Source organism: Siniperca chuatsi, linkage group LG20, assembly GCF_020085105.1.
Source record: "Siniperca chuatsi isolate FFG_IHB_CAS linkage group LG20, ASM2008510v1, whole genome shotgun sequence".
Classification (NCBI taxonomy): domain Eukaryota; kingdom Metazoa; phylum Chordata; class Actinopteri; order Centrarchiformes; family Sinipercidae; genus Siniperca; species Siniperca chuatsi.
This window is the reverse complement of record NC_058061.1, coordinates 11267276-11291952: the sequence shown is the minus strand read 5'-3', so window position 1 is coordinate 11291952 and position 24677 is coordinate 11267276. Positions and strand designations below refer to the sequence as shown.

The following is a 24677-nucleotide window of genomic DNA, read 5'->3' as shown; positions in this document are numbered from 1 at the left end:
TCAATTTATTTATTTATTTGCTGCATGGACTATGAACTGTATATTTGACAGATGCAATGCCAGTGTTTGTGAACTGTTATTGAAAAAAACAACCCTTTTTATGGATTATCATTATCACATGATAAACTGAAATCTACTAAACCAACACACAGTGAAATACACACAGAGTTTCCTCTTCTTGCACCCATTTCAGCATCTCATCTATCAAAAGGTGGTGCAATGAAGAAAGAGAAAACTCAGCAGAACCTGTGTGTGATCAGCAGTCCCATTCTTCACCAGTAATAAACTGAAAGAAGCTGAAACATGTGCCTCACAAGCTAATTTATCTTTTCAAGAACAGGGACAGGTATGACTAATGAGTGTAATCAGCCAAATAATTTAAATCACTTGTGTGGGTGTACCATGATGTGCAGAGCCTTTAAAGCATGTGCCGATTGGCCTTTAATATGAAGTTGTAACTCTGTGGGAATTTGAACTATGTCGCTGTCTATTGCTAAAACTTGACTTTTACCAGCCAGAGCAAAAGTATTTCCAGTCTGTTTTTTTTCCAGAATAAAAGTTTTCTATATAACACAATAATTATAAGTAACAACAACTACCAACAATTAGATTCATGTTGTTTTGGAGTGAAAAAGGACAAAAGTTGCAACTGATTGATCTTTATGGCAATGCTAAAGTACACAACACATGAGTGTAGATTATTCAGTCACTGGAAGATGTGTTGCATGATGTTCATTTATCCGTTGCACAGATTCCTACTGCAGCAAGTGGCAGATACACCTCGACGATTCTCTATCATGCACTCAATTGCTTTGACGCAACCCTGGAAGTAGCTGCCAGCTGTGAAAACATGAAGAAGGCAGAATGGATTATGGATTGGTTTCATGGATTTGGCTATCATGCTTAGTTTAATCATTCTGTCTGAAAAGTGGTAAATACAGAATATACATCAGAAAAAGCCATCTCACTTTCTGTATGTTTAACCCAGAACCCTACTGAACATCACATGCTGTGGTATTCAATTAGGGGTATAGCTGGTAGATCTTCAGCTCATTATTTATGGCACCATCAACGGATAATGTTCCATTTGCAGCTTCAATCACAACATATAAGAAATGTATAAAAACATGAAATATATGTATATTTTAAGAAGTCTCCCACTGTCAATAGTCTCATCATCACTGTAAACAAACGTGTTGTTTATGTTCAAGTCCAGTGTCTAGTACTCTTTATGATGAGTACATTGTGATTATACCTTCTCACTGTAACTCAAAATACAGACCTTTTTACTCCCTTTTAAAAAAAGAAAGAAATACAAAACATTTTATAGCCACCATCTCATTGTCTTGGCTTAGGAACATAGTCCTTCATGTAACCATACTTAAATTTTACATTTTAAGATGGTAAAAGACATCAATTAATCAATGACACACAGAGATCAATTCATCAAACTTGCTGTTGTTAGCGTTGCTTCATTTTTAAATTCTTCTGTCGCAAAACTCTACCAGTAACGTTACCACTCTAGTCACAAACTGTCTGCGACTCACAGCGTGACAATGGGTCCACTTGATTACTATCCCGGCGTACGTTGGTGTCAAATCAGCTGGGCGGAGTTTCCCATCAAATTAATGTCAAACATGTCCCCTCTCCATCCCTAGTGGATGTGACGCCCAAGGGTCCGGGTAATTTATTTTTTTCCTTATTGTTTTTTAACTGAACAGTACACTGAAGGAGCAGTCTATACTTACTGAATCCAGCAGAAAAGGTGACTTTGGCACAGACATCATTTAAACCGTGGCAGGTCTCCGCAGGGTTTAAACAATGCTTCAGGCCTCCACAGTAACACTTCAAGGCTTCACCTGGAAAAAGAAAAAAAAATGGTGTTCAGCCATTGTATACAAACTAGTGCTGCATTTTCAAATGATGGTCCTTTAGCTCTAAAATCAGCTCAGAACAGACACATTGGAAACATAATATCTTAAATAAAGAGTCTTGTGTCACCTGACTGGTTTTGAGGAGGATATCATTCAAGTCTGGTCAAATATACTGCAGGTGTGTTGCGTTTCCTGTACAACAACTCACCCTGGCTGACAACCAACGATACCAGAAGAGCAACAATCACAGTCTTCATGTTTTCACAATGTCTCATGTCTGTACACCAATCTCTGTATGAATAAAGCAAAGGTGGAAAAGTGTGAGAAATCAAATGCCATATTTTGCAAGGAGCACTGTCATAACCCACATATCAAAAAACTGAAAGATATCCCACCTGGTAAATTGTCCTACTGGAGTTTTGATACCCCAAATGTGTGCTGCCAGCCTTCCAGCTTGCTTTTTATCTGGACTTGCTGAGCGATTGATGCAAATCCAGTGTATCATTAACTCTAAAATTGTCTACTTGGTTTCACTCACAAATAGTGATTTATCAAGGCCAGACATGGATGCTAGGAAAAAAACACTGTGACATCACTGATTCACCAGGGGAAAATATGTACTTAAATTTAATATTTGTTAAAAAAGAACCCACAACTGACTCAATGCTAATGCTAGCTTTAAATGATCCGAGTAATTAAGTTGTAAACGCATTTTTCCTGCATGAAGACATCTGTAAAACACAATTTGCCCAGTTGCACTTATACCTAGAAATTGTTTCCCAATAAGTGAAATTTGGCACACTGCCATTTGGAGAGCAATGTGCAATGTTGAAATAGAATCAATAGAAAAGAAAGTGATACATAAGAAGTCAAAAATGACAAAAGTTACAACTGATTGATCTTTATTATGGCAATGCTAAAGTACGCATGAGTACACATTATTCATTCATTGGAAGATGTGTTGCATGACGTTCATTTATCAGTTGCACAAATCACTGCTGCAGCAGTGGGCAGATGTTAAACCTGGATTATTCAGTCCTGTGCACTCTCTTGCTTCCATGCAACCCTGGAAGTAGTTGGCAGCTGTGAAAACATGGAAAAAAACAGGCTGGATTATAACTTCTACAAGGTTTCAGTGAAAGTAGTGACTCTGAATTTGAATATAAGAATAATTGTATTCTGCTATTTCCCAATAAGCAGGTAATAAATAATCATTTCTTTAATACGTTTCCAGGAAAATAATATGAAGTTAACTGACAGCCATTACAAACGCTTTATTCCCACGTCTGCCTTTCCTGGAAAGTGGATGGTAATTAGCAACTTCTTTGAAATTTCTTGGAAATTACAACCAAATAATTGTATAATTATATTCCATTTCCTAATAAGCAGTTGATAATTAGCTGATAATTAATTTGATATAGTTCTACCAAGTTAACTGATAGGCATAATTAAGCTCACATGCAAAATATAGAGAAATTACATGCCTTTGTAATTAGACCTACATTCTTTTCCATGGACATTATAGAGTAGTGGGGTCAGTTGTGATATTCACCTGGAGCGGGGCTCTAAGTTGTCCTAACCTGCTTGTGATAGCCCATGAGTGTAGACCCATGGCAAAACAGAATCTGGGGGTTAACAACTCATTGCCTTACCAGTACTTGACAGCCTTGTTGCAAATGATGGAATAGCTGAAAGTCTAGGCTTGTTGTTTCACTTGAGTTGCTGAGGGTTGAGCTCAGCCTGACGTAGATGACCGTAGATTTACATGCATGATCTTATAGAATGATCTTATAGAATATAACTTTTGTTTATATTTTCTATCCAATTTTTGACCAGTGTTCTTTTTCTTTGCTCAGACTGATTTCTATGTATTTTCCAGAGATCAGATCAGTAATTTAAAATGAAGTGATACCATTTACTTCACATACAGACCTCATTTATATCTAATATTCATATCAGGGCAGCAGGGGGTGAATTGTAACCGCTTACCTTATATGTAACTTCTGCAGACATGTAATTGAATTGTTACAGTTTAACGTCCAACTAGTTTCTGCCTAATTTCTGCAGGCCAGGAAATTAGAGATTAAAATTTTCACCAATTTCTGTATAATTTCAGCAGATCAGTCCCGCTTTGTAACAAATGTCCTAAATGTTTAATTGTTTTTTTTAAATTGTAAGCCACTATAAATTGTTAATTACCAACAAATACAACTTCATAGCCAAGAGTCAAGTTATTAATTGCAAGTCTGATTCGTTGGTTGCTTACTGAGGCCTAATAATAATGTTTTCACACTCAGTAAGTTAAATGTCACTTTTTATGTTTTGAGACAACAATACATTAACAAATAAATTAATAACAGCATTTGTGTTAATACCTATAATGCTCTGACGTCTTTAAAAAGGCATCAAACCAGTCCATCACAGGGTTTTCATTATTCCATCATTAACAACAAGGCTGCCAGATTCTGTTTTGCCGTGGGCCTACACTTATTGTCTCCCACAAGCAGGTAAGGACAACTTCGAGCCCCGCTCCTGGTGAATATCAAAACTCAAAACTTTACATGTCCATATAAAATTACAAAGGTATATGATTCCTCTATATTTTGCATATGAGTCTAATTATACCTATTAATTAACTTAGTAGAACAATATATTAAAAAAAGCTAATTATCAACTGCTTTTTGGGAAATATAGAATAGAATAATGTATAATAGATTATAATTATACAATTATTTGGTTGTAATTTCCAAGAAATTTCAAATTAACTTGCTAATTATCATCTACTTTCCAGAGAACGGCGGACGTGGGACTAAAGCATTTCCTGGAAATGTATTGAAGAAATTACCAGCTAGTTATTACCTGCTTATTGGGAAACAGTGGAATATAATTATAAAAAAATGTCGGGGTAACTTTCAATAAATTTTGAGGCATGATGTTGGGGTAATTTCAGTGGAAATTTTAAAGAAATTTCAAATATGTTACTTGCTAATTATCACCTACTTACCATGAAATTTGCAGACCTGTAAAATGTTTCCTGTACAACAACTCACCCTGGCTGACAACCAACAATACCAGAAGAGCAACAATCACAGTCTTCATGTTTTCACAATGTCTCATGTCTGTACACCAATACACACTAATGTACACTAATCTCTGTGTGAAGCAAAGGTGGAAAAGTGTGAGAAATCAAATGCCATATTTTGCAAGGAGCACTGTCATAATCCACATATCAAAAAACTGAAAGATATCCCACCTGGTAAATTGTCCTACTGGAGTTTTGATACCCCAAATGTGTGCTGCCAGCCTTCCAGCTTGCTTTTCATCTGGACTTGCTGAGCGATTGATGCAAATCCAGTGTATCATTAACTCTAAAATTGTCTACTTGGTTTCACTCACAAATAGTGATTTATCAAGGCCAGACATGGATGCTAGGAAAAAAACACTGTGACATCACTGATTCACCAGGGGAAAATATGTACTTAAATTTAATATTTGTTAAAAAAGAACCCACAACTGACTCAATGCTAATGCTAGCTTTAAATGATCCGAGTAATTAAGTTGTAAACGCATTTTTCCTGCATGAAGACATCTGTAAAACACAATTTGCCCAGTTGCACTTATACCTAGAAATTGTTTCCCTACTGGAGACGCCAGGCTGCCAGCTTGCTTTTTATCTGGACTTGTTGAGCAATCTATGCAAATCTAGTGTATCATTAACTCCAAGGTCAGATCAAGGCCAGACATGGATGCTGAGGAAATACACTATACACTATAACACACTGACTCAGTGCTAATGTTAGCTTTAAATGGTCTGAGTAATTAAGCAGTAAACATATTTTTCCTGCATGACGACATCTGAAAAGCACAATCTGCACAGTTGCACTTACACTTAGAAATAGTTTCCCAATAAGTTTTGCTTGACAAATTGTGACTTTTATGGCCCCTGTTTATTTTATTCCTCCTCGTTTCATTATAACAACAACAGATCACACAAAAATGAGAAAAGATCTTCAAATGTAAGAAAAGTTTAGCTTGAATGTTCATTATTGACCTTGAATTTTGGAGTTTAACAACACATTTTTAGCACAAAATCTAATTACTGGAAATTTTCAAAAAGTTGTGTCTGAAAGCTCCTGTAAATTTCCAGTAAGTGGAAAATCAGAGAAGCTGTTTTGCAACAAAAACCAACTTGAATGAAAACAAAGCAAAATTATGGCGGGAAATGAGAAACTGAAGCAAAACAATGGAAAACAGAGCGGTGAAAATTATGTAATGTAAATCAGAAATCAGAAAGTCTTCATGTAGAAGGGAGTTTTAAGAAATGTTGGAAAAGGATGATTTTGATTTAGCCAGCCTGAGAAACTGAGACTGGACGATCTAAAGCTGAGGAATCTAGACCAGAGAAGCATTATCGTCACCCTTTGTAAGAAAAACACTACTTCAGTCCTAACCAATGACGAGGCGGAGTTTAGATGGATTCTATGAACATGGCTCCACCAGGTCAAACTTCTTATTATTCTTATTTATTCTTTCTTCTTCACCTGGAAACAGGCAGATATCGGTATCATGAATAGACCCTGATGTAATTTCTCAAACCATACAGTATGTGGACATATTCTGACTAAACAGATAACAAAGTGTTGACAACTCAGCTGGTGTTGGCCATTTAAAAAATATAATTAGTATATTTGAAGGGTTATTTTTATCTGGTTTGGCAACATTCTCCCCTTCACTCTCCATCTCCCGCAGGTTGTGTATCACAAAGTACTGGGAGTGATATTGTACTTATTCATGCACTCCTAATATTGGTTTGACTGATCAGCCTATTATCCCTATTGTTGGATTTGCTGTATTATATGTCTTCTGTAATATATGTGAATATACAATACATATACACATAGACACCCATAGACATGCACACAGTCTGTTTTATCTGTGTTGCTGTTTTTATGCTCAAACTGTTTGCTTAAGTAAAAGTAGCAATACAGTGTAGATATACACTGTTACAAGTAAAAGTACAAAGGTGTTATCATAGAAATATACTTAAAGTACCAAAAGTAAAAGTACTCATCATGCAGAATGTCCCTTATAAGATCAATGTATATACATTTCTCAATGTATATCATTAGATAAAGTTACAATAGATACAATTGCATTTCCTATGGGTGGCGCCAAAGTTATTGTAACGAGTGTAAATGCTGAGCTGCATTCATGACTGGACTGAACAGAGTCTAAATGTGTTGATCATATGTATGTGTTTATTATATGTGAGGCATTTAATACAAGGCTTAATGGTCAGTTTATAACAGTCAGCTTATGATACCTCGAGGGCTGGACTGGGAATGAAAAATGGCCCTGGACTTAATGAGTCAGACCGGCCCAAAGGCCAGGGGAGGGGTTTAAAGAAATATGAAAGTTTCAGACTTGACATGCGATTTATTCGCACCAGTTATTTTTTACAGTAAATTCACTGTAAAAAAAACAACAACAACAACAACAAAAAAAAAACTGGTCCAATTGTAAAAGTGGAATATTGTGAATATAGAATTAGCTCACATTTGTGCTGGATTTGGTCAGTTTGAGCTTGTGATAACATTTTCTCCATTTATAAAGAGTTATCACAAATTAATAAAGACAGAAAATCATTGTATATAAAAGATAAAAATGAGAGGGGAAAGAACAAAAGAATAAGAATGCATAAAAGGGGAAAAACAGCAAAATTTGAAACATATTGCTCTTTATTATAAGAATGCCAGAATACACACTACATGACAGCAGAAAATTAATTTCTCAGAGGATGTGTTGATAGTCATGATGATGATGTTCATTTATCTGTTGCACAGATCACTCGAGCAGCATCTGGCAATTGATATACCTGGCCGATTGAGCAGATTGCAGTCATTTGATTTCATGCAGCCCTTGAAGTAGCTGGGAGCTGTGAAAACATGGAAAAAGACAGAATGGATTATTAGGAAAAATATTGTTTTCTCATTGTTAAGAGTGGCGGCTGTTCACTCAGGCCCAGTGAAGACTAAAGCACTCACTTGATCCAACAGTAAAGATGACACCAGCACAGACATTGTTTAAACCGGAGCAGGTCTCCACGGGGGCTGAACAGTGCCGCAGGCCTCCACAGTAACACTTCAAGGCTTCACCTGAAAAAAAAGCCCATCGTCTTCACCATCCTAATCAAACTAACTCTGCAATTTCATTTTAATTTAGGTAAAATAGACTGCTGGTTGCAAGGTTAACTCACTCTGGCTGACAGCCAACAATACAAAAAGAGCAAGAATCACAGTCTTCATGTTTTCACAATGTCACGTCTCTGCACACAAGTCTCTGTATAAAACAGAAAAGTGTGAGAAGATCAGACAACACATTGTCCTAATTAAATGTCAGAGCACTTTTAAAATCCACATGTTTAAAAGCTTAAAGATATCTCACCTGTATGAACCTGATGAAATGTCCTACTGGAGCGCTGATACCCTGGCTTCCTTTTTATCCACTCTTGTTGCACAATTTTTACATGCCTGTTGCATATTCAGTGTATTATCATCTGGCTTTTCCCAACGCCTTCTCGGTATTTGACACCCTGGGAATGAGCACAGACTGTTCTTCCTCACAAAGTGAGGCATAGATACCTGGAAAATACACTCTTACACCACTGAAATGCACTGCAGGTGTGGTAGATCATTAACCCTATGTGAAGTAACACCATAACTACACAAACAAGACATATCAAGACTACTAATGATAATGTTCCTAATATTATTAACTCTTTGTAATAAGTAAGCCACCTAACCCTACCCTGGTCTGAGTAACAAAGCTGTGGAGTATGACATCAAAGTATTATGTAATATTGAGATGTTTTCCCACTTTTGTTTGTTGTCCCCCAGATTTTCTCTTAACTTGCAAATAAAATAAACAATGTGAGATCTTTGGCATGTGTCTTGCAAAATCAGATGTTGTAATAATCATCAAAACTCCACTATAAGGAGAAAACATGACAAACTTTTCTCAAAATCAATACAACAGGCTGTGCTTTATGTGCCTGTTTTCTGAAGCTTTGCTGTTGACACGAGAGGCCTGTTGAAGCTAAGCCAGTGGACATGAAACAAACTCAAAATAAACATGAATCATGAATGTTTTTTGGACTTTACGTCTGTTTGTACTGATACCCTGAATGAAAAAATGAAGCTGCTTGAATGAAACTTACTTAAAATACAGATATAAAGCATTAAAATTCCTGAATGTAGCTGTTTTTAACTATGATCAAAAATGCTGCTGCTAAATTTCATGTCTGAGCAGACTCATCTACAAGTTCCCTCTCAACAAATACATGAAACAAATACAACAAATATATGAAAGATACTGTACGTTCACTTATATAATCGGATTTAGAGTCAAGACAGATAAGCCCAAATAAAAAAGGGATAAACCAGCGTTCACCAAAAACTCATTGAATTCACAGCCACTAATGAGAGAAACAACAGCTGCAAATCCTCTTTTTCTTTTTAAAAAAAAGAAAACTGACTGGTGACTTTGTGTTACTTGGGGACAATGTCTTCATACTAAATGGATGAATGTATCTTTTTTTGTACATCCTAGTGGCTGCACATAAGTGTGGGGTTATGTTAATAATTTGATTAAAAAAAATCACTTATTTTAAATTTTGCCACAGCTCTAAACGCCATTTGTTGTATTTAGGATTGATTGCATTAACTATCGATTAATGAGGTTTCTTGCTGGTCCTGCAGCTCTTTTCAGTCACAAATAAGAGAACATTTGAGGGGATTTGTTTTTAATCGTCTACAGTAAAACACATCAGAACACATATTTCAACTCAGTTTTATGTATATACTTCTTTCAGCTACATGATCGTAAACCAGCAATGAAGCAGTTAAAGGAAAGTGCCGTCAACCCAGAGACCTTTGACCGTGAAATTGTTGTCAAACAAGTGAAATTGTCTCTACAGTACCTCCATTGAAAAGCACATATATGTATATATTGTAACATCATTTTGATTAATCATTATGGAGCCACCTGATTTTTATCATTGTAGCCACAACAGATCTCCCAGTAATGAGAAATATATAATTATTATATAATTAAATATATAACAAGTTGTCACAATTTCAGTGAGTTTCATGTAACATTAGCTTTGGTTAATATGTTATAATTAGAAATAAACTTTTAATAGATTTACTGTAAATTCATGATAACATAAACAAAACTACAATACATGGAGGACTATACCATGAGATTATACTTCTATTTATTTTTGCTAAGAAGTGAATCCCACTCAAAGTTTAGAAGGCCAGCTAAATCTGAAGACCAGGAACCAAAGTCTTTATCTTCTCCAAGTGTCACTCCGAATACTGCACACCAGCATCTCCAGTGACGGAACAGGGCAAGTCTGAACTAGCTGACTCAAATATTCATGTTTGTACTCATAAACTACAACTAAGTCAGACTTTGTCAGGTTACGAAACTTGAATAACCCATCTTATGAAAGTTAAAGTCCTATGACATAACCGAATACATGTATGCAACAATACTTTGGGAATCATGGACAACAACCTGTCAAACACAAATTAAAGCATAACCTTGATGAACACGCAGCAGGTCAGTAACCAGTTTTTCAGACGCTTTGACACAAATGTCTGAACATCTGTATTTGATCCTGTGCTTGAATCAGAGTTGGTCAGTGAATATTTAAGCTGGATTTCTGACTGACAAGAGATGTTTTATTGCAACTAAGCAGTCATTCATAGAATATGTTACTTATTCTGACGTTTCTTTTTCAGAAAACTTATATACAGTTTGACACCATAGTAAAGGACACAGTAATACATTCTGCATACTTTATTTTGTCAGCCAAGGAGAAATCATTCAAAAGTTCCTGAATATTCTGAATATTGTATGAGTATCATGTTTTTTTTCCAGGAGGCATTCATATTTTGTAAATTAATGACAGTACAAAATATTTTATGGGGCCCACCTTTCAGCTAAATATACTTATTTATGTTTAATTTATTGGCAGCTTTGTCGTGTTTATAGAATTGTAGATCCTTGAGAAAGTTTTTTTGTGGAGAGAATTAAACCTATTTCACGGCGCGATCTTTAATGCCTTGGTGAGGAAAACATAGGAAATGTATTCACATCTCCTGAAGAATCTTTAGGACAACATAAAACTGGAGAGGTTAAATTGAATTATAAATAAAAAAAAAGCTTAACTGAGAACTGAGATCAATTTAAAACAATAAACAATCTATGTTGTGTGATGCACATGGTCTGTTACCTATATGCAAGTTGAAGCATGTGTCATTTTTGTTCCTCGGTATATTAAAAACATCCAGGTGTTCTGACCTGTCTGCCTTACAAATACAGTATCCATGTACACAATCAACAGGTTGTCATGTAGAATGTTTACACATTGATTTGGAAACCTTTTCCTTAGGAAAAAGAATAAACAACTTTACCATGCAAGGAGGTAACTGCAAATTGCTCTGAGGATGTTGGAAAAAATATACAGTATATACTGGAACCCACTGATGTGGAAGTTAGTTTTTTTTAAAAGACACATTTCAGTAAAGCCAAGATAATGCACGAATGACATGCGTTTGCATAGAAATGGTGTAAATTGCGTGGAGTTTGAAAAATATGAGAGCACAGGACTTAAGAGGGGGAAATACAGCACACATTTACAATCTCCAGCAATCTCTTTCAACACTGTCAGAAGTTGCATGTTAATAATAACTTTCTCGTCCAGTGCTGCTTTTTCCCCCCAGTTGCAGTGAAGTCAGTGAGTCTGCCCCTGAAACATGTACAGTTTAATCTGTGAGGTCCAGACACCACGACTGCTCCGTGCTGGACGTCAATGCTGGACCTTTGTGATGACACACCTTCACTGTCCCTGCTCTCCGTAGATCCCCCGTTACCCCAATAGGCACTCCAGACTGGTGTGTTCTATGGCAGATGGGTCGCCCAGTGGAAGGTGGGGCTCGAGAGCATCCGATTCATCCGATCGCGTTGATCCTGAATCCATGGAGGATCCAAGAGGGTGGCCTGGCAATGTGGGTGGAGAGGCAGACACAGGTTGGATTGAGGGGTGTGAGTCCTCGATTTGTAAGACAGAGGTGTCCTGGATCAGATCCTGAGATGCTGGGGTGGACATTGGAACACAAATGTCCTCATGTGTTCCGTGTGATAACTTGAGATGGGACTCAGAGGGCAGGCAGAGATGGGGGTAAGAACTGGGTGACGTGTCCAGCAGGCTGTGTGTGGACGTACCTGTAGGGGCACTGGATAAAAGGCAAGTGTATTCATCGCTATCACTGGGAGGCTGCAGGCACACAGTGGGCTGGGACTGGCTGATGGTGGTTGGACTAGCACTGAGAGGTCTGTTGTAAGAGTATTCATGCTCAGCATTAGGTGCAAGGCCTGGACTTCTACCCTGGAAGCCTGGGCTGACGCTAAGAAGAGACGGGCTGGTCCACTGATGTGAGGTCTCACTCTCAGAGCCATGACACGGGCCTAACCTGGATGCAGAGTTTACAGAGAGGGGCGGACAGGAGTTAGCAGGCGGACTAGAGGGTTGAGGCCTTAGGTGGCTCTCTGTTTGGGTTTCAGCTGCTCCACTGTGGCTTTCATTGCTCCCAGGATCGTTGTGGAGCTGGTAGGTTGAAGCTAGGTTGCAGGACATGCCAGTGTTGGGGTCTGTGGGTGGGCTGGACACCATTTGGATGCCATACGGGTATGAGGCGAGGGAGGCTTTGTAGCAATGCACAGATAGGTGATCCTGGAGGAGCTGAATAATGCGGTGCAGGCCCTTGGTGAGCTCAGATACTTCCTGTTTTAATGTGCCCATCTGGGTAGAGAGAGACACAGTTTAGTCGGGACATTAAAAGACTTCCATATTCTATTATTACACTGAGCAAACGTAGTAAATTACACAAGTACAGATTGTTCTGTTCTGCCCAATTAAGTCCCCAGCACAGAGATTAGACAAATCAATCAGCTTCTATCGTTAAGGTTTAATCTCGGACTCATGTCCAGATCTAATTTTCTGATGACCTCCCAAAAGAGAACCAAACTATTTATAATCCCCTCTATGACTAAGAAATGGCTTCTTACGCAGTAGTGAGATCCAGAGGGACACACACTGAGGTAACTGGCGCAAATAGGGAAGAAAGTAGACTGAAAGCTGGGAACAAGGGACTGAAATGAAAGGGAAAGGGAGCCAGAGAACAAGTAGAGCTAGGTTGTCATCAAAATGTTTTTTCCTGCAGATTGTTGACTCAGCACTCCCAACTATCCTCTGCATTGCAGAAGTGCCCTGCTGATTAATTAATATCAACTTCAGGCAACACCTACCTGGGCCCATCTGGATCCTCTCGCTGCACCTGCTTTCGCTCTATTTACTTTCAAATTAGTACAGGGACAGACTGGGATACAAAGCAGAAAGTGACTCTACTTGATCTCACTGTATGTTTCCCCCTGTAAATGTACAACCATGGCTGATTATTGGATGAGAAACCAGAAACGTGTCTATGAGAAAAGGTTATGAGTTTCTGCTTATTTTGTTGGTTTGCACTGAAGATGTCAGAGAATCTGTTTGTAAAGACTACAGGAGCTCATATTTTATGTCAAAATAGCACACAGGTTGTATTTTCTAATCGCAAATTCATTAATGCTTCCTGTATTTCGTGTTCAGTCTCAGAATTCAGAGCAAAGTTGATTCGGATCTATGAGGATTTCAACCTAATCCTACATTATCTTTGGTCCAATCAGTTTTAATTTAGGTTAAGGGGCTGTACCTTACCTTCCTGTTCAGTTGACTGATGCTCTGTCTGACCTCCTCTGTCTCCAGCAGCAGAGTCGCATAAACCTGCGTGGAGTCTGGAGAAATAAGGAGGAGAAAACATTAGGTAACTGACTGAGTAGCACATAACTCAGTATTAATATGAAACAAAATTGTCCTGTGACTCCAAAGGATGCCAAATTGCATATACAGTATGTGTAAGTACTACATTTATCCATATATACATGCATGCATGTATGTACAGTATCTATCAGGGGTGGACACAATATCCATGTGATGTTTTGCTGACACTGTGTCAGAAAGGTGTTGAATTGAATTGGCAACCTTCTAAGGTGTACATGTAGTTTAAGGTGCTGATCTATTGGACTGCATTATACAATATAATAGGAACACATTTAAATATTATACAATCTGATACAACAACATTGCAAATTACTCCCAAAACATAATGTTGCAGAGCTACTGCATTGAATAGTGTTTATGATATTATGTCTACCCTTATGTCTATACATCTTAAGAAATGGTTTACACAAGCTTTGTAGAAAGTGTCTTGACAGCAGAAACTCTGTGGAATCAATGAAAAAAGCAAAACAAAACATAGGCAATCCTCTGGGGGGCACTGTTGGATGGCCAGAACAACCAAAAAAATTAATCAGGTGGTCCATCCTACACCACAGTTTTTAAAAACACTTATTTAGCAAGATGTATTGTACATAGATTGCTACTGTTTACTGTTGTGTATCTCTGTTGCCAAAGCACTCGTTATACTAAAGTAAATTAGTTGGACTTTAAATGAACTGAACTGGATATTCATCCCAGACTGATAGTGATCATCAGTGAAAGCTCAGGTCAGATGATCTGTACCTTGCTTTGACCTCAGTTGTCCTTTAACATGTCCTCTGACTCTTTGGACATCTGGCTGTCATTTCATTCCTCTGCACTCTCATATTTCCCCAGAAGGAGGCAGGGCACCACTGTTGTATCCACTGTTTGAACTCTTGAGTTCACCTCAAGATATCTGGCACCCAGGTGACCCTCGCAGCTGGTGGCGGTTTGGCTTACCTTGGGCGCTGCCTCCTGTACTGGCTCTAGGCCCGGTGTGCTCCACGTTGAAATGGAACGTGTGCCCATTGTCTTCGATGCCGTCTACAACCCTGGTGGGAGGGGTGAAGAGGAGGGAAGCTGGAGTTAATGTAACAGTAGAGCTTTTTCAATTATCATTGGAGCCAGCATACGACCCAGGAATGTGCCATGAGAGCTGCTGCTGGCAGAGTGCCATGTGGGTTTGAACATGAGGAGAAGAGCCCAGTCTGGAGGGGCGGACACCTGAGCTCTCTGAACCAGCACTTACCCATATCTAGGACTTACTGGATGACTTAGGGATACATAATGAATACAGATGGTTGGGGCAGGAGGATAAGGTGTTCTGGTAATGAAATGCAGTGACATCTGTTGAAATATGCAATTCAAATTCCATTTACATTAAGTAGATGATGCAGGTTTCTGAAGCATGACTTTAAGTGTCCATTCCTGCAACACGTTCTACGGCTATCATAACTAGGGTGAATATATAAACATAACGTGGGTATCTAAGAAAGACATGAAGTAGAGGGGGGAGCTTCTGGGGGGAAACAGCGGAAAGACACCATCATGTTGCTACTCATGTCACTTTGAAAGTTGCAGATTATATGATGATAACCACTTAAAATGAACTCTTTTAATGAGATGCAAAAGAGAATAAATATAGAAACTTTACACTGTGATGCAACCCAATACAATCGTTTTAATAAACTGTGCCTTTGTGAAGTTTATTACTTTTATTTGGTGTTGACACTGTGCCAATCTACTGTATGGTAATTTTGAGCCTATAGTGTAAAGTGTTATTGTGTTGGACTGCACATTAAGGGTGAACTGTTTCCTCTGTCATATACTATAGAGTGTGTAACTGAAGGGGAAAGTTATTAGAAACACTTTTCAATATAATGAAATGCAAAATAGCACCACCACAAACTACAGACTCAAACCGCACCATCAAACTGAATCAAAACATAAACAGTGTGGTGTCAAAAAAAACTAGACATTTTAGTTAAGGGAGTACTTAATTAATAGTATATTTTTATCATATTTCATTGTGTTGAATTACATTAAATGGCTGTTTCTATTTTGGCCAACCAGCTACCAACATTCAAAAAGTCATTTAACTTAGACTTTGATAAATTTGTCATTGTTTTCCACTTGTGTTTTGAAAATTGAATTTGATGAAAGCTTTCACAATACCTGGGACTAAGCTCTGGGGGGCCAAAGCAAGTGACAGTTGGGATAAGCAGCTTTGAAGGTTTTTGCTCAGCCCCTGACTCTCCCTGGGCTGAGGTTGAGGCTGGGGTGGCTGTAGGGGTGCTGTGCTCTTTTTTCGATGGTGGCTGAGGGGATGAGCTTTGCCCGTGGAGGCCACGGCTGAGGTTTGGTGAACGGCAGCGTCGCAGGGCGTTGAACTGCCGCAACTCATCCCCCAGGAGGTTCCCTAGGGAGGTACGGCGAACAGGGCTGCTGAAGTTGGGCAGCAGGAGGTTGTGACGGGAGCGGGTCGCTGGAGAGAGGTGGAAGGAGTCGTCAGAGTCATCCCTCTTTGTTTCCACAATAGAGGGGAGCCTGGGTTCCTGTAAAACAGCAAATACAATGTGCAGCATTAATAACTGTACACTTTTGAATGTGCCTGATTTGTGTTTGTCAAAATTCAAATCCTGAGGATATGGAAACAGATTAAAGCAGAAATACACTTTGGAAATACTGGAATTACATGAACACTGATATATTATGAAATATTGGAATCATTTTAGAAAATTTAGATTAAAACCAAATTTAAAATGCCACTCACAATACCTTTCCATCTTAAAACATTAACAGTAATCTGGCATATAATAGCCCTTTTTATTTTAAAAGGTGCTGATATAAAGCAATTATTGTGTCATTTACATTTTAATGAGTTACAGCTGATGATATTTTAATCACATTACTATAATCCTGTTACAAATTTATTATGCTGTAACCATGGCTGCCTGTGCGCTTGTTAGTAAAAACAATTGGGTTTACATTAAATGGAATTTTTATTAACAGAGCAAATGAGCACTGTAAACAGTATTTTAATAATCGAAAAATAAGGTGTGGGATACAGCATGCAGGACATAGTGAGAAAAGTAGCTCATAAGGTTTCCCATTAGGAGAGCTACTGACCCAGTTAGCGAGCAAACTCCAGGGACTGAAGTGTGCTCTCTGTTCCAAATGAGTTTCAACCTGTAGGGGAAGTCCTTGCACAAACCCTACCACAGTACTCACTAGCAATACAGTATGTCCCAGAAAAACATGGGGGTTTTACCTTGAAAAACCAGACGCACGCCCGCTAAAAACCAGGAATTGATATGCATGACACAAATACACTTTTCACAACAATTGTGTTGTAGTCCTGCCTACTCTAATAGAATTGAAAAACAGGCTTTGTTAATTTATTATAACTTACAAGTGTGTTGAGGAAACCATGTATTGTGGAAAAGGGAATAATGACACCTCTAAGAGAAGAAGAACACTGAATTTGAACTGAACTCACGTGAGGAAGCCTGGGTGACCTTGAAAACCGGCTGAGGCCCTGCAGGAACACAAAGAAAGCAACAGGGATTACAAAAGATAGCCTCAGGCAAAATGTATCTCTTAAACTTTATATCCTCTTTATTAAACCTTCAAAAATTAAAATGAACCCTTGCAATGACATCTTTGGAAATTAAAGGGGCCCTGTGGAGTTTTCATAACAAAAGTTATATTAACATTCAGTGTTACTCACCAAAATGCATTGTGTGTATTCTTTAGATCTAACAAATATGTCAAGCGCATTTCCTTCCTCATGAAACATTTGCAAAGCTGATTTATTTTAAATTCAGTATTTTACATCCATGTTTACTAGCTTGCAGTCTTCATCTTCCCTGTCTTTATTGGCGCATTGCATATCTTGGCGTGTTACTGCCACCAACTGTTGATCAGTGGAATAGTGTGACACCATTGGCAGCTCCATAGCGCTACTAGAGGTCAAAAACTCCACAGGGAACTTAAATTACTGAGGTAATTTACAAAACTGTGCAAAATTCAAATAGTTATTTACTGTTTCATCCACAAGAACTCTGTTCCTTTTTGCCACTGAATGACCTTGGCCAGTGATAAAGCCTTTGCCGCACAAGCTGAATCACATAACTGATCCTTTTCATTTCAGTGAAAGTTTGTCTTTCTGCTGGAGTGTGGAGAAATTGCTAACAATTTAGCATAATCACCAGCTGGATGGCAAATGAAACTGTGGTAGTGTGAAGTCTTCCCTCATGTGCGAAAAATGTGCTTCTGACAACATGGCTTAATGTGACAACACAAGCCACAGTCTGTCGCTCTACCAGAATAGTGTCAGTAATGCTCTTTTGACGCAAGAAGCCAATTCACTGAAGATAGGCATTAGATTTAATCCTTCATTGAAGCACAATACTGAGTTTAAAATCATCACCAATAAAAGGCAATTAAAGCAAAAATATAACTCTAGCTGTGAAACTTTGCATCTCTTCAGACGGTAGTGCTATGTGAGAGGCAGAGGGGACAAATCTGTGATCTATTCGTGGCAGGAAAACTAACCCTGGAGCAACATGGAATGATTAACTAGCCAGCCAGGAATATTATTGCCAAATGATGTTAATTGAATATCAATATCAATTAATGGGGCATTGATGCCACAGGTGTCCCACATAGCAAAGTGGGTTTGCAGTGACTTAATTGAGGGACTTTTTCCTGTCACTCAGAAGTGTGCTATCTTTTATCTTTTTAAAAGAACAGACCTTCTTACATTACGGCATGCATGTGCACACAAGACCGGGCCTGTTATAAAGAGTGACTGTAGTCTTTTCTCACTGTATATATGGTCAATGTAGTCACTTGAGTCACAAATAAAAAAATAAAGTGTTTCGTATATGCTAGCAGAGTGAGTAGGGCATGTTAAGGTTTTGTGTAATGTGCCACTTGTCTTTCCAATCCAGAATACATTTCATGGGATCTGTTTTTGCTACAAGAGTCTAGAAAGTGTAGAAAACACTAACTGAGAATCAGTAAAACTCAACCCGAAACACCCAAAAGAGGACAAATCAGCAAACTATTGGGGATGTTAACATGATGACGTGACTTGTGGCCTCACAAAACTCCTAAATTATTTTGAGCAACCACCTAAAACCAAGTGTTATAGGTAGAAAAAAGCACGATTGAGCAAATGCTTAGCTTTTAACACATTTATTTAGGAACTGGTCTTGGTAGGTAATTTGGGACAAAAAACACCTGGCACAACTGACGTGTCATCTCCTCTCTGTACTCCTTCAGCCCACTCCTGGTTGGTATTGTTATCAAATCAGACATGTCAAAAACACTGAGCTCATCTTATCTCCAGCTTTCACACGACGTCCTGTTTTTTTTCACTCCCACCACTGGTTACCAGTGGCTGCATTTATCAACTTTGTTAAATTTTTGTTGTCATATGAGGGACCAAAGAGGGTTGCATCCCTATAACTTCTGACTGACCAGCTTGTTCTTCACACTCCATGACCACTGACTAGTTAACTCTCCCTGTGGCGACATGGTCATTATAGTCCAACATATTTTGACTCAGTGCTGGCTCCCTGGTGGTGGAATGACCTTCCCAGTCTTCCCAGGACAGCACAGTCACTCTTTATCTCTCAAAACTCACCTCCCTTAAGAAATATGCCATGCTCCTAGGTCTTCGATCAAGTGCATACCAAACCTGCAATAACTGATTATTTTGGCCACTTGGGAGCCGCGAACATTGACATATCTTCACCTTTTAAGTTGATATGGTGAACTTGTTAGCAAACAGTCCACACATCCAGCAGTTACAGAGCAATATTAGCATTCATGTAGAGTCGTGTTTCTGGACACCATGCAAATGTAAGTCCAATATTCCCTCTCTTTTAGCTCTGTTTTTGGTCTCTACCAACTCCAGATGGAAATATCTGGCTCTTTAGCTGCTAAACATAGAGCTTGCTCCTCTATGTTCACCAGCTAGTCGCTAACTGTGTCTGTCTGCTGTTTGGTGCTGAGCAGGTTTACAGTGGGTTTTTAGAGCTTTTCCACTGGAAACAGCTGCCTGCTGTGGGTGAAAAAAATGCTATAAGAGCAGTGAAAGAGAACCAAAAGAGTAAAGTTGCGGGCTGGACAGCTAAACTATCCTCTAGCCCTCTGAATGTAATACCAGCTTCTCTATTTTTAGTTTCTATTTAAGTTTTGCCAGTTATTGGCCCTGCTGTTTTAGCTATTGTTAACTGTTCCTTGTCTACAGGTTGTGTCCCTTCCTATTTTAAGCATGCTACTATCCAGCCCTTATTAATGAAAATCAACCTAGATCCCACTTTGCCCATGAAATATAGGCCATATCAAAACTCCCACTTCTGTCTAAAATTTTAGAGAAGGTTGTGGCCACTCAACTCACTGCTGCGTTGGAGAGGCACAATGTTTATAATAAATTTCAGTCTGGGTTTCGGAAACAGCACTCTACTGAAACCGCAACATTCTAATGTCCTCTGAGTGCTCTGTGTTAGTATTTCTTGACCTCAGCTCTGCGTTTGACACAGTAGAGGCTATGTGATTGGGTGGGCCTTTCAGGCCTAGCATTAGAGTGGTTTTCTTCCTATCTCACTGACAGAAGTTTCACCGTCTGTATTGGAGACTTTCTGTCTCTCTCCACTGTCTTGTGATGACCTCTTGATCTCTTCACTGACTCCCTGTTGCATATAGGATCCAGTTTAAAATTCTCGCTATTACTTACAGAGCATTGCATGGTCAGGCTCCTACATATGTGGCTGAACTACTAAGACCTTACTCATCAGCTTGCTCTCTTAGGTCTAATAATCAAAATTTGCTGTCTGTCCCACACACTCGCCTTAAGACCTGTGGTGATCAAGCATTTGAAGCTGTGGCACAGAAACTATGGAATGCTCTGCCCGCACCCTTATGGTCTGCTTAGTCTATGGACTCTTTTAAAAGGCAGCTAAAGATGTACCTTTTTAGACAGGCCTTTGGGTAAGCTGTATGTACCAGGCCTGCATCTTATGTATTTATTGTGTATTTTAACTATGTACTATATATCTATTGCGTATTCTATTACATAATGTGTATTTATTGTGTAGTTTATTATGTACTGTGTTTTTAGTTGCACTTTTCTACATGTGGCTCGGTTTGTAAAGCACTTTGTGACTTGTGCGCTATACAAATAAAGATTACTTACCTACTTACTAAACAATCAGCTGAAACTCACTGGAAAACTTCATAAAGCAGAGGGGAGCTGTAGCTTCCTCACTATGGAGCGGCCCCTTTCACGCTGTCACATTGCTTGCGCATTGTCATTTGATACATTGTTATTATAAAATATCGATTATAGCCACTTTAAAAAACAATACCAATTTATGCTGTTTTTAGCATCATTTGAAAGTTGGTGATCAAATGGTTTCAACTTATTTGACTTATCCAGTTTTGGTTTTCTCCAGATGAGACAATCCGCTACAATCATAAAATGCAAGCTTAAAAGCAGGATAAAGGGATAAATATAAAAAAAATGAGTCTCTGTTTGTGTCTGTTCGCAGTTTGCTAAGTAAACTAAAGATGTAAAACTCTTATGTTCTCTACCAAAAACTATTGAAAAGAATTTAATTTACACCACTGCAATAAAAGTTAAAATTAAATTACAGAGTTGACAAAAAAAACCTAATTTTCCATCTGTAAGTCTGGGTTTTTCCCTTTTAGACAAGATAAAGTAGTCCCTTTTGGATACCTTATACTGTAATAGGCATTCCTGCAATCTGTTTCTTTGGCAGTATTTCACTACAACTGATTGATTGCTGTACAGTCAGCAAACAATTCAGAAGTATCTCTTGAGTGTAAAACGACCTCCCATCCTTAAACCACCCACCATGAGGATGTAGATGAGACCAGTACGACTGTATATGTATATGTGTGTGTGTCAGGGGCTGTGGGACCTGGCATCTCGGCCAGGTAGCTGAGGACTCCTTCATCCTGTCAGGGGGTGCCAGTGCCCTGGCTTTGTGCTTGAGTATAAACTCTGAGCAGATGGTGTGAGAGAAGTAGAGAGCTAGTACTCGTGATCAGCCACGCCCCAGAGAAACCTGCTTGAATCAGAATTAAAGACTGTAATAACTCTTGTAATGTATGTACCTATGTGGCATCTATACACCAGACATACATACAGATCTTACACTAGTTAGCTTTTCTCTAATAATTAGCTTTACTACCATATATGCATAGGTTATGTAAGGTGCCAGATTTCATCTATGACGTCTCTTTATGAAATGAAACTCCTCAGACATAATCTTTCTGTTTTTAAAGCCCTCATTAATACATTTTTTCCCTCAGCCTGACTGACAAAAAGACATCCGGTAATTAACACAGCCAACACAGATGTCCTGTCCTTCATGTTCCAAACCAAACGAAAAAAAAAACAAACAAAACAAAATGAATAAACTAATGAGCAACAAAACCTTCAAACAATGGAAAAGGCCTGTGGGAACCAATAGGAATGCTTGAAGCAAGTACAAAATGCTTGAGACTGACAATTAAAGGATAATGATTGGGAAAGTCCTCAGGGAGCTTTTGTCAGTTTTGTCAGTCACACATCAAAGACATCTTTCATTAATTTGTTTTTATCGGTTTTTTAACGGTTCAACAAAATGCCATGCAAAACAGCGATTGAACTTTGTTGCACTGTTTCAATTAATGAAATTATTACATTTTTGGGGTTTCAAGATGCACCTTTAAACAGATTATATAACAATGCCTGAAAACATGCCTACATGTGTAACATCATTATCTTCGCCTCCCGTAATGCTTTCTTAAATAAGTGTTAGGGGTAACAGGCAATACTGAGAGGAGGTCAGTGTCAGGGTGTAATCTCATCCTGGGGAAGCAGGGAAGCGATATGGCTGCCTGACAGTGGTACCCACAAGTGTCAAGGAGAGTGACAAAGGCACCTTAGGCAGCAAAAATGTGTTGTCTGGTATGTTTTATGCTGTAATCCATGGTCAGACAAATATAGGGGGAAACGGTGAGGTTGTAGAGTCTGATAGAGGTTGTTGATTCCAAACAATACTACAACAATGGCAACTTTTTACATGTTAAAACTACCATCTGAATGACTATAAACAAGTAACAACATGTTTTGGATACACATTTCAGTGAAAAGTCATGCTGTGAACCTGTATAAAAAAAGAACATGTCTGGGTCAATTTTTTTGTGAGTAAACAGGATAAATACATAAATGGGTAATAGGAGAACATTTTAAGCTATCTTAAAATAACAGTAAACATGAGGTTTTGGTGTTAGCCCTCTAGAATCAAAGAGCAACGGCCTATTTCTAGACTCTTTTACACCAAAGTTACTGTCTTACAGGTTGAAATTAATTGTAGAAGTGAAAAAAATACTAGTTTCTCCACTAACAACAACCTCAGTTGAAAGAAGAATGAGACACAGACACAGTTCTCTCACTCATGTCTCACTACTACTCTCCTCATCTACATTTACTGTTTACTACACATGTGGGTAAGGCATTGGATGAAGGTTTGTGGATTGGAAGGCTCAGGTTTAAGCATACTGAATTAAAGTTTAGAGAGTTAGGAATTAGGGGAATGAGTTTAAATAGATGACTGTGACAGATTTACAATTGTGAAAAAAGTAACTCTAATGATGCATTTAAGTTGTCTGTGTGTGAGTGTGAATTTAGTACCTCGTCCTGGCTGCCCTCACGCAGGTTGTAGGTGAGGTTGTTGTGGATGTCGGAGGCAAACACACTGGCGTACTCGGGGTAGAGTCTCAGCACTTCTTTCAGGCCATGCACACTGATATACTGGAGGTCACAGTAGGTCAGCGCCTTCACATCAGCATTGGTCTTGATCACCTGGTCTTCTCCAGGCAGGTCAGACCCAATCAGGTCCCCTTTTCCTACAATCAAAACAATAGACATTCACTTTCTTGCTCCACGTTATACTACATAAACACCCTAAACATTATGCTATAAAAAGTCACTTGACTACAATACAAACCTAATATTGCCAGCACCATGCTGTCTTTCAACACCTCAAGAGACCCGGAGCAGACAAAGTAGTTGGCATACAGCGCATCGCCCTGACGGATGAGGTACTCCCCAGGGATGCAGAAGGAGGTTTTTATATGGAGGGAGAGCGAGCGCAGACAGCCACGACTGGCCCCCTTAAAGACCGGCAGTTGGAGGATGTCCTTATTCAGATGCATGGCGATGTCAGCCTGCAGCTCGTCAGGGAAGTCATGCAGGAGCTGGGGATGTGTGACAGATGAAATGAGGTGTGACACTGATTGTTAATTAGGGAATGGACTGTGTTGCCACCAGTTACCCTTTTTTGAATTTCAATAGGATGCCAATTGATGGTGTACAGACGGCCATGTGTTGTGAAAGATCATAAACAGTTACAGCTGCAGAGGGTTGTGAGTGGATTGTAGAACAGATTTCAGTGCTCAAATGCCATCTAAACATTGCCCGGAAGTTTCTTTAGGGTAGACAGCACCATGTACAAAAGTATAACATGTCAACAACAAAGAAACAATGAAAGGGACTCCTACCTCGTTGGCATTTATACCATTGTTGACAGACCATGTGGTCTGGAAGTACTCTAGCATGCGTTGTTTGAGCTGCTGAGGCAGACGGTGGACACGGATGAAGTCCTTTAGGTCCTTCATGCGTGTGTGGTAGAGAGAACGCCGTGAGTACATACGCTGGATGATGGCCGTTACGTTACCGAACACCAGGGCGTGCATCAGCGCTGTGTGAGAGATGGAAACAAATAGCATAAAAGACAGTAAATGTTAATATAAAGGCTGAATATTTGTATTTCTAGGTAAAAATAATACAATCT

The 24677-nt window shown here is 38.8% G+C and overlaps 2 protein-coding genes across 4 annotated transcripts in view; both read right to left on the bottom strand.

Moving 5' to 3' along the window:
- Window positions 1-643: 643 nt before the first annotated feature.
- Window positions 644-4988, bottom strand: si:dkeyp-80c12.8 (uncharacterized protein LOC107963954 homolog). 2 transcript variants are annotated; one of them, XM_044177619.1, is made up of 4 exons: window positions 2270-2394; window positions 2083-2165; window positions 1749-1859; window positions 644-840 (listed from the first exon to the last, which is right to left on the bottom strand). In XM_044177619.1, the coding sequence occupies exons 1-4, from the start codon at window positions 2377-2379 to the stop codon at window positions 737-739; spliced, it is 408 nt and encodes a 135-aa protein (XP_044033554.1). In that variant the 5' UTR covers window positions 2380-2394; the 3' UTR covers window positions 644-736. The 2 variants fall into 2 exon arrangements, with proteins under 2 accessions (XP_044033554.1, XP_044033555.1); XM_044177620.1 differs by lacking the exons at window positions 2083-2165; window positions 2270-2394 and adding an exon at window positions 4925-4988.
- Window positions 4989-10724: 5736 nt separating this feature from the next.
- kcnh4b (potassium voltage-gated channel, subfamily H (eag-related), member 4b) overlaps window positions 10725-24677 on the bottom strand; it is a 38532-nt gene continuing 24579 nt past the window's right edge. For both annotated transcript variants that reach the window (XM_044177997.1, XM_044177998.1), the window contains 8 exons: window positions 24385-24584; window positions 23832-24081; window positions 23516-23730; window positions 17300-17338; window positions 15976-16355; window positions 14761-14852; window positions 13699-13775; window positions 10725-12744 (listed from right to left, as the gene is read on the bottom strand). In XM_044177997.1, the coding sequence (XP_044033932.1) occupies window positions 11812-12744; window positions 13699-13775; window positions 14761-14852; window positions 15976-16355; window positions 17300-17338; window positions 23516-23730; window positions 23832-24081; window positions 24385-24584 (2186 nt within the window). In that variant the 3' untranslated portion in view covers window positions 10725-11811. The remainder of the gene's footprint in view (window positions 12745-13698; window positions 13776-14760; window positions 14853-15975; window positions 16356-17299; window positions 17339-23515; window positions 23731-23831; window positions 24082-24384; window positions 24585-24677) is intronic.

What these genes read in the sequence shown, in the direction of transcription:
- si:dkeyp-80c12.8 (XM_044177619.1), bottom strand. Translation starts at nt 2,379, where the DNA reads ATGATACACTGGATTTGCATCAATCGCTCAGCAAGTCCAGATAAAAAG. An exon ending in CCAGTAGGACAATTTACCAG is followed by an intron (nt 2,166 to 2,269) that starts GTGGGATATCTT and finishes TTATTCATACAG; the next exon opens with AGATTGGTGTACAGACATGA. An exon ending in ATCGTTGGTTGTCAGCCAGG is followed by an intron (nt 1,860 to 2,082) that starts GTGAGTTGTTGT and finishes TTCTTTTTCCAG; the next exon opens with GTGAAGCCTTGAAGTGTTAC.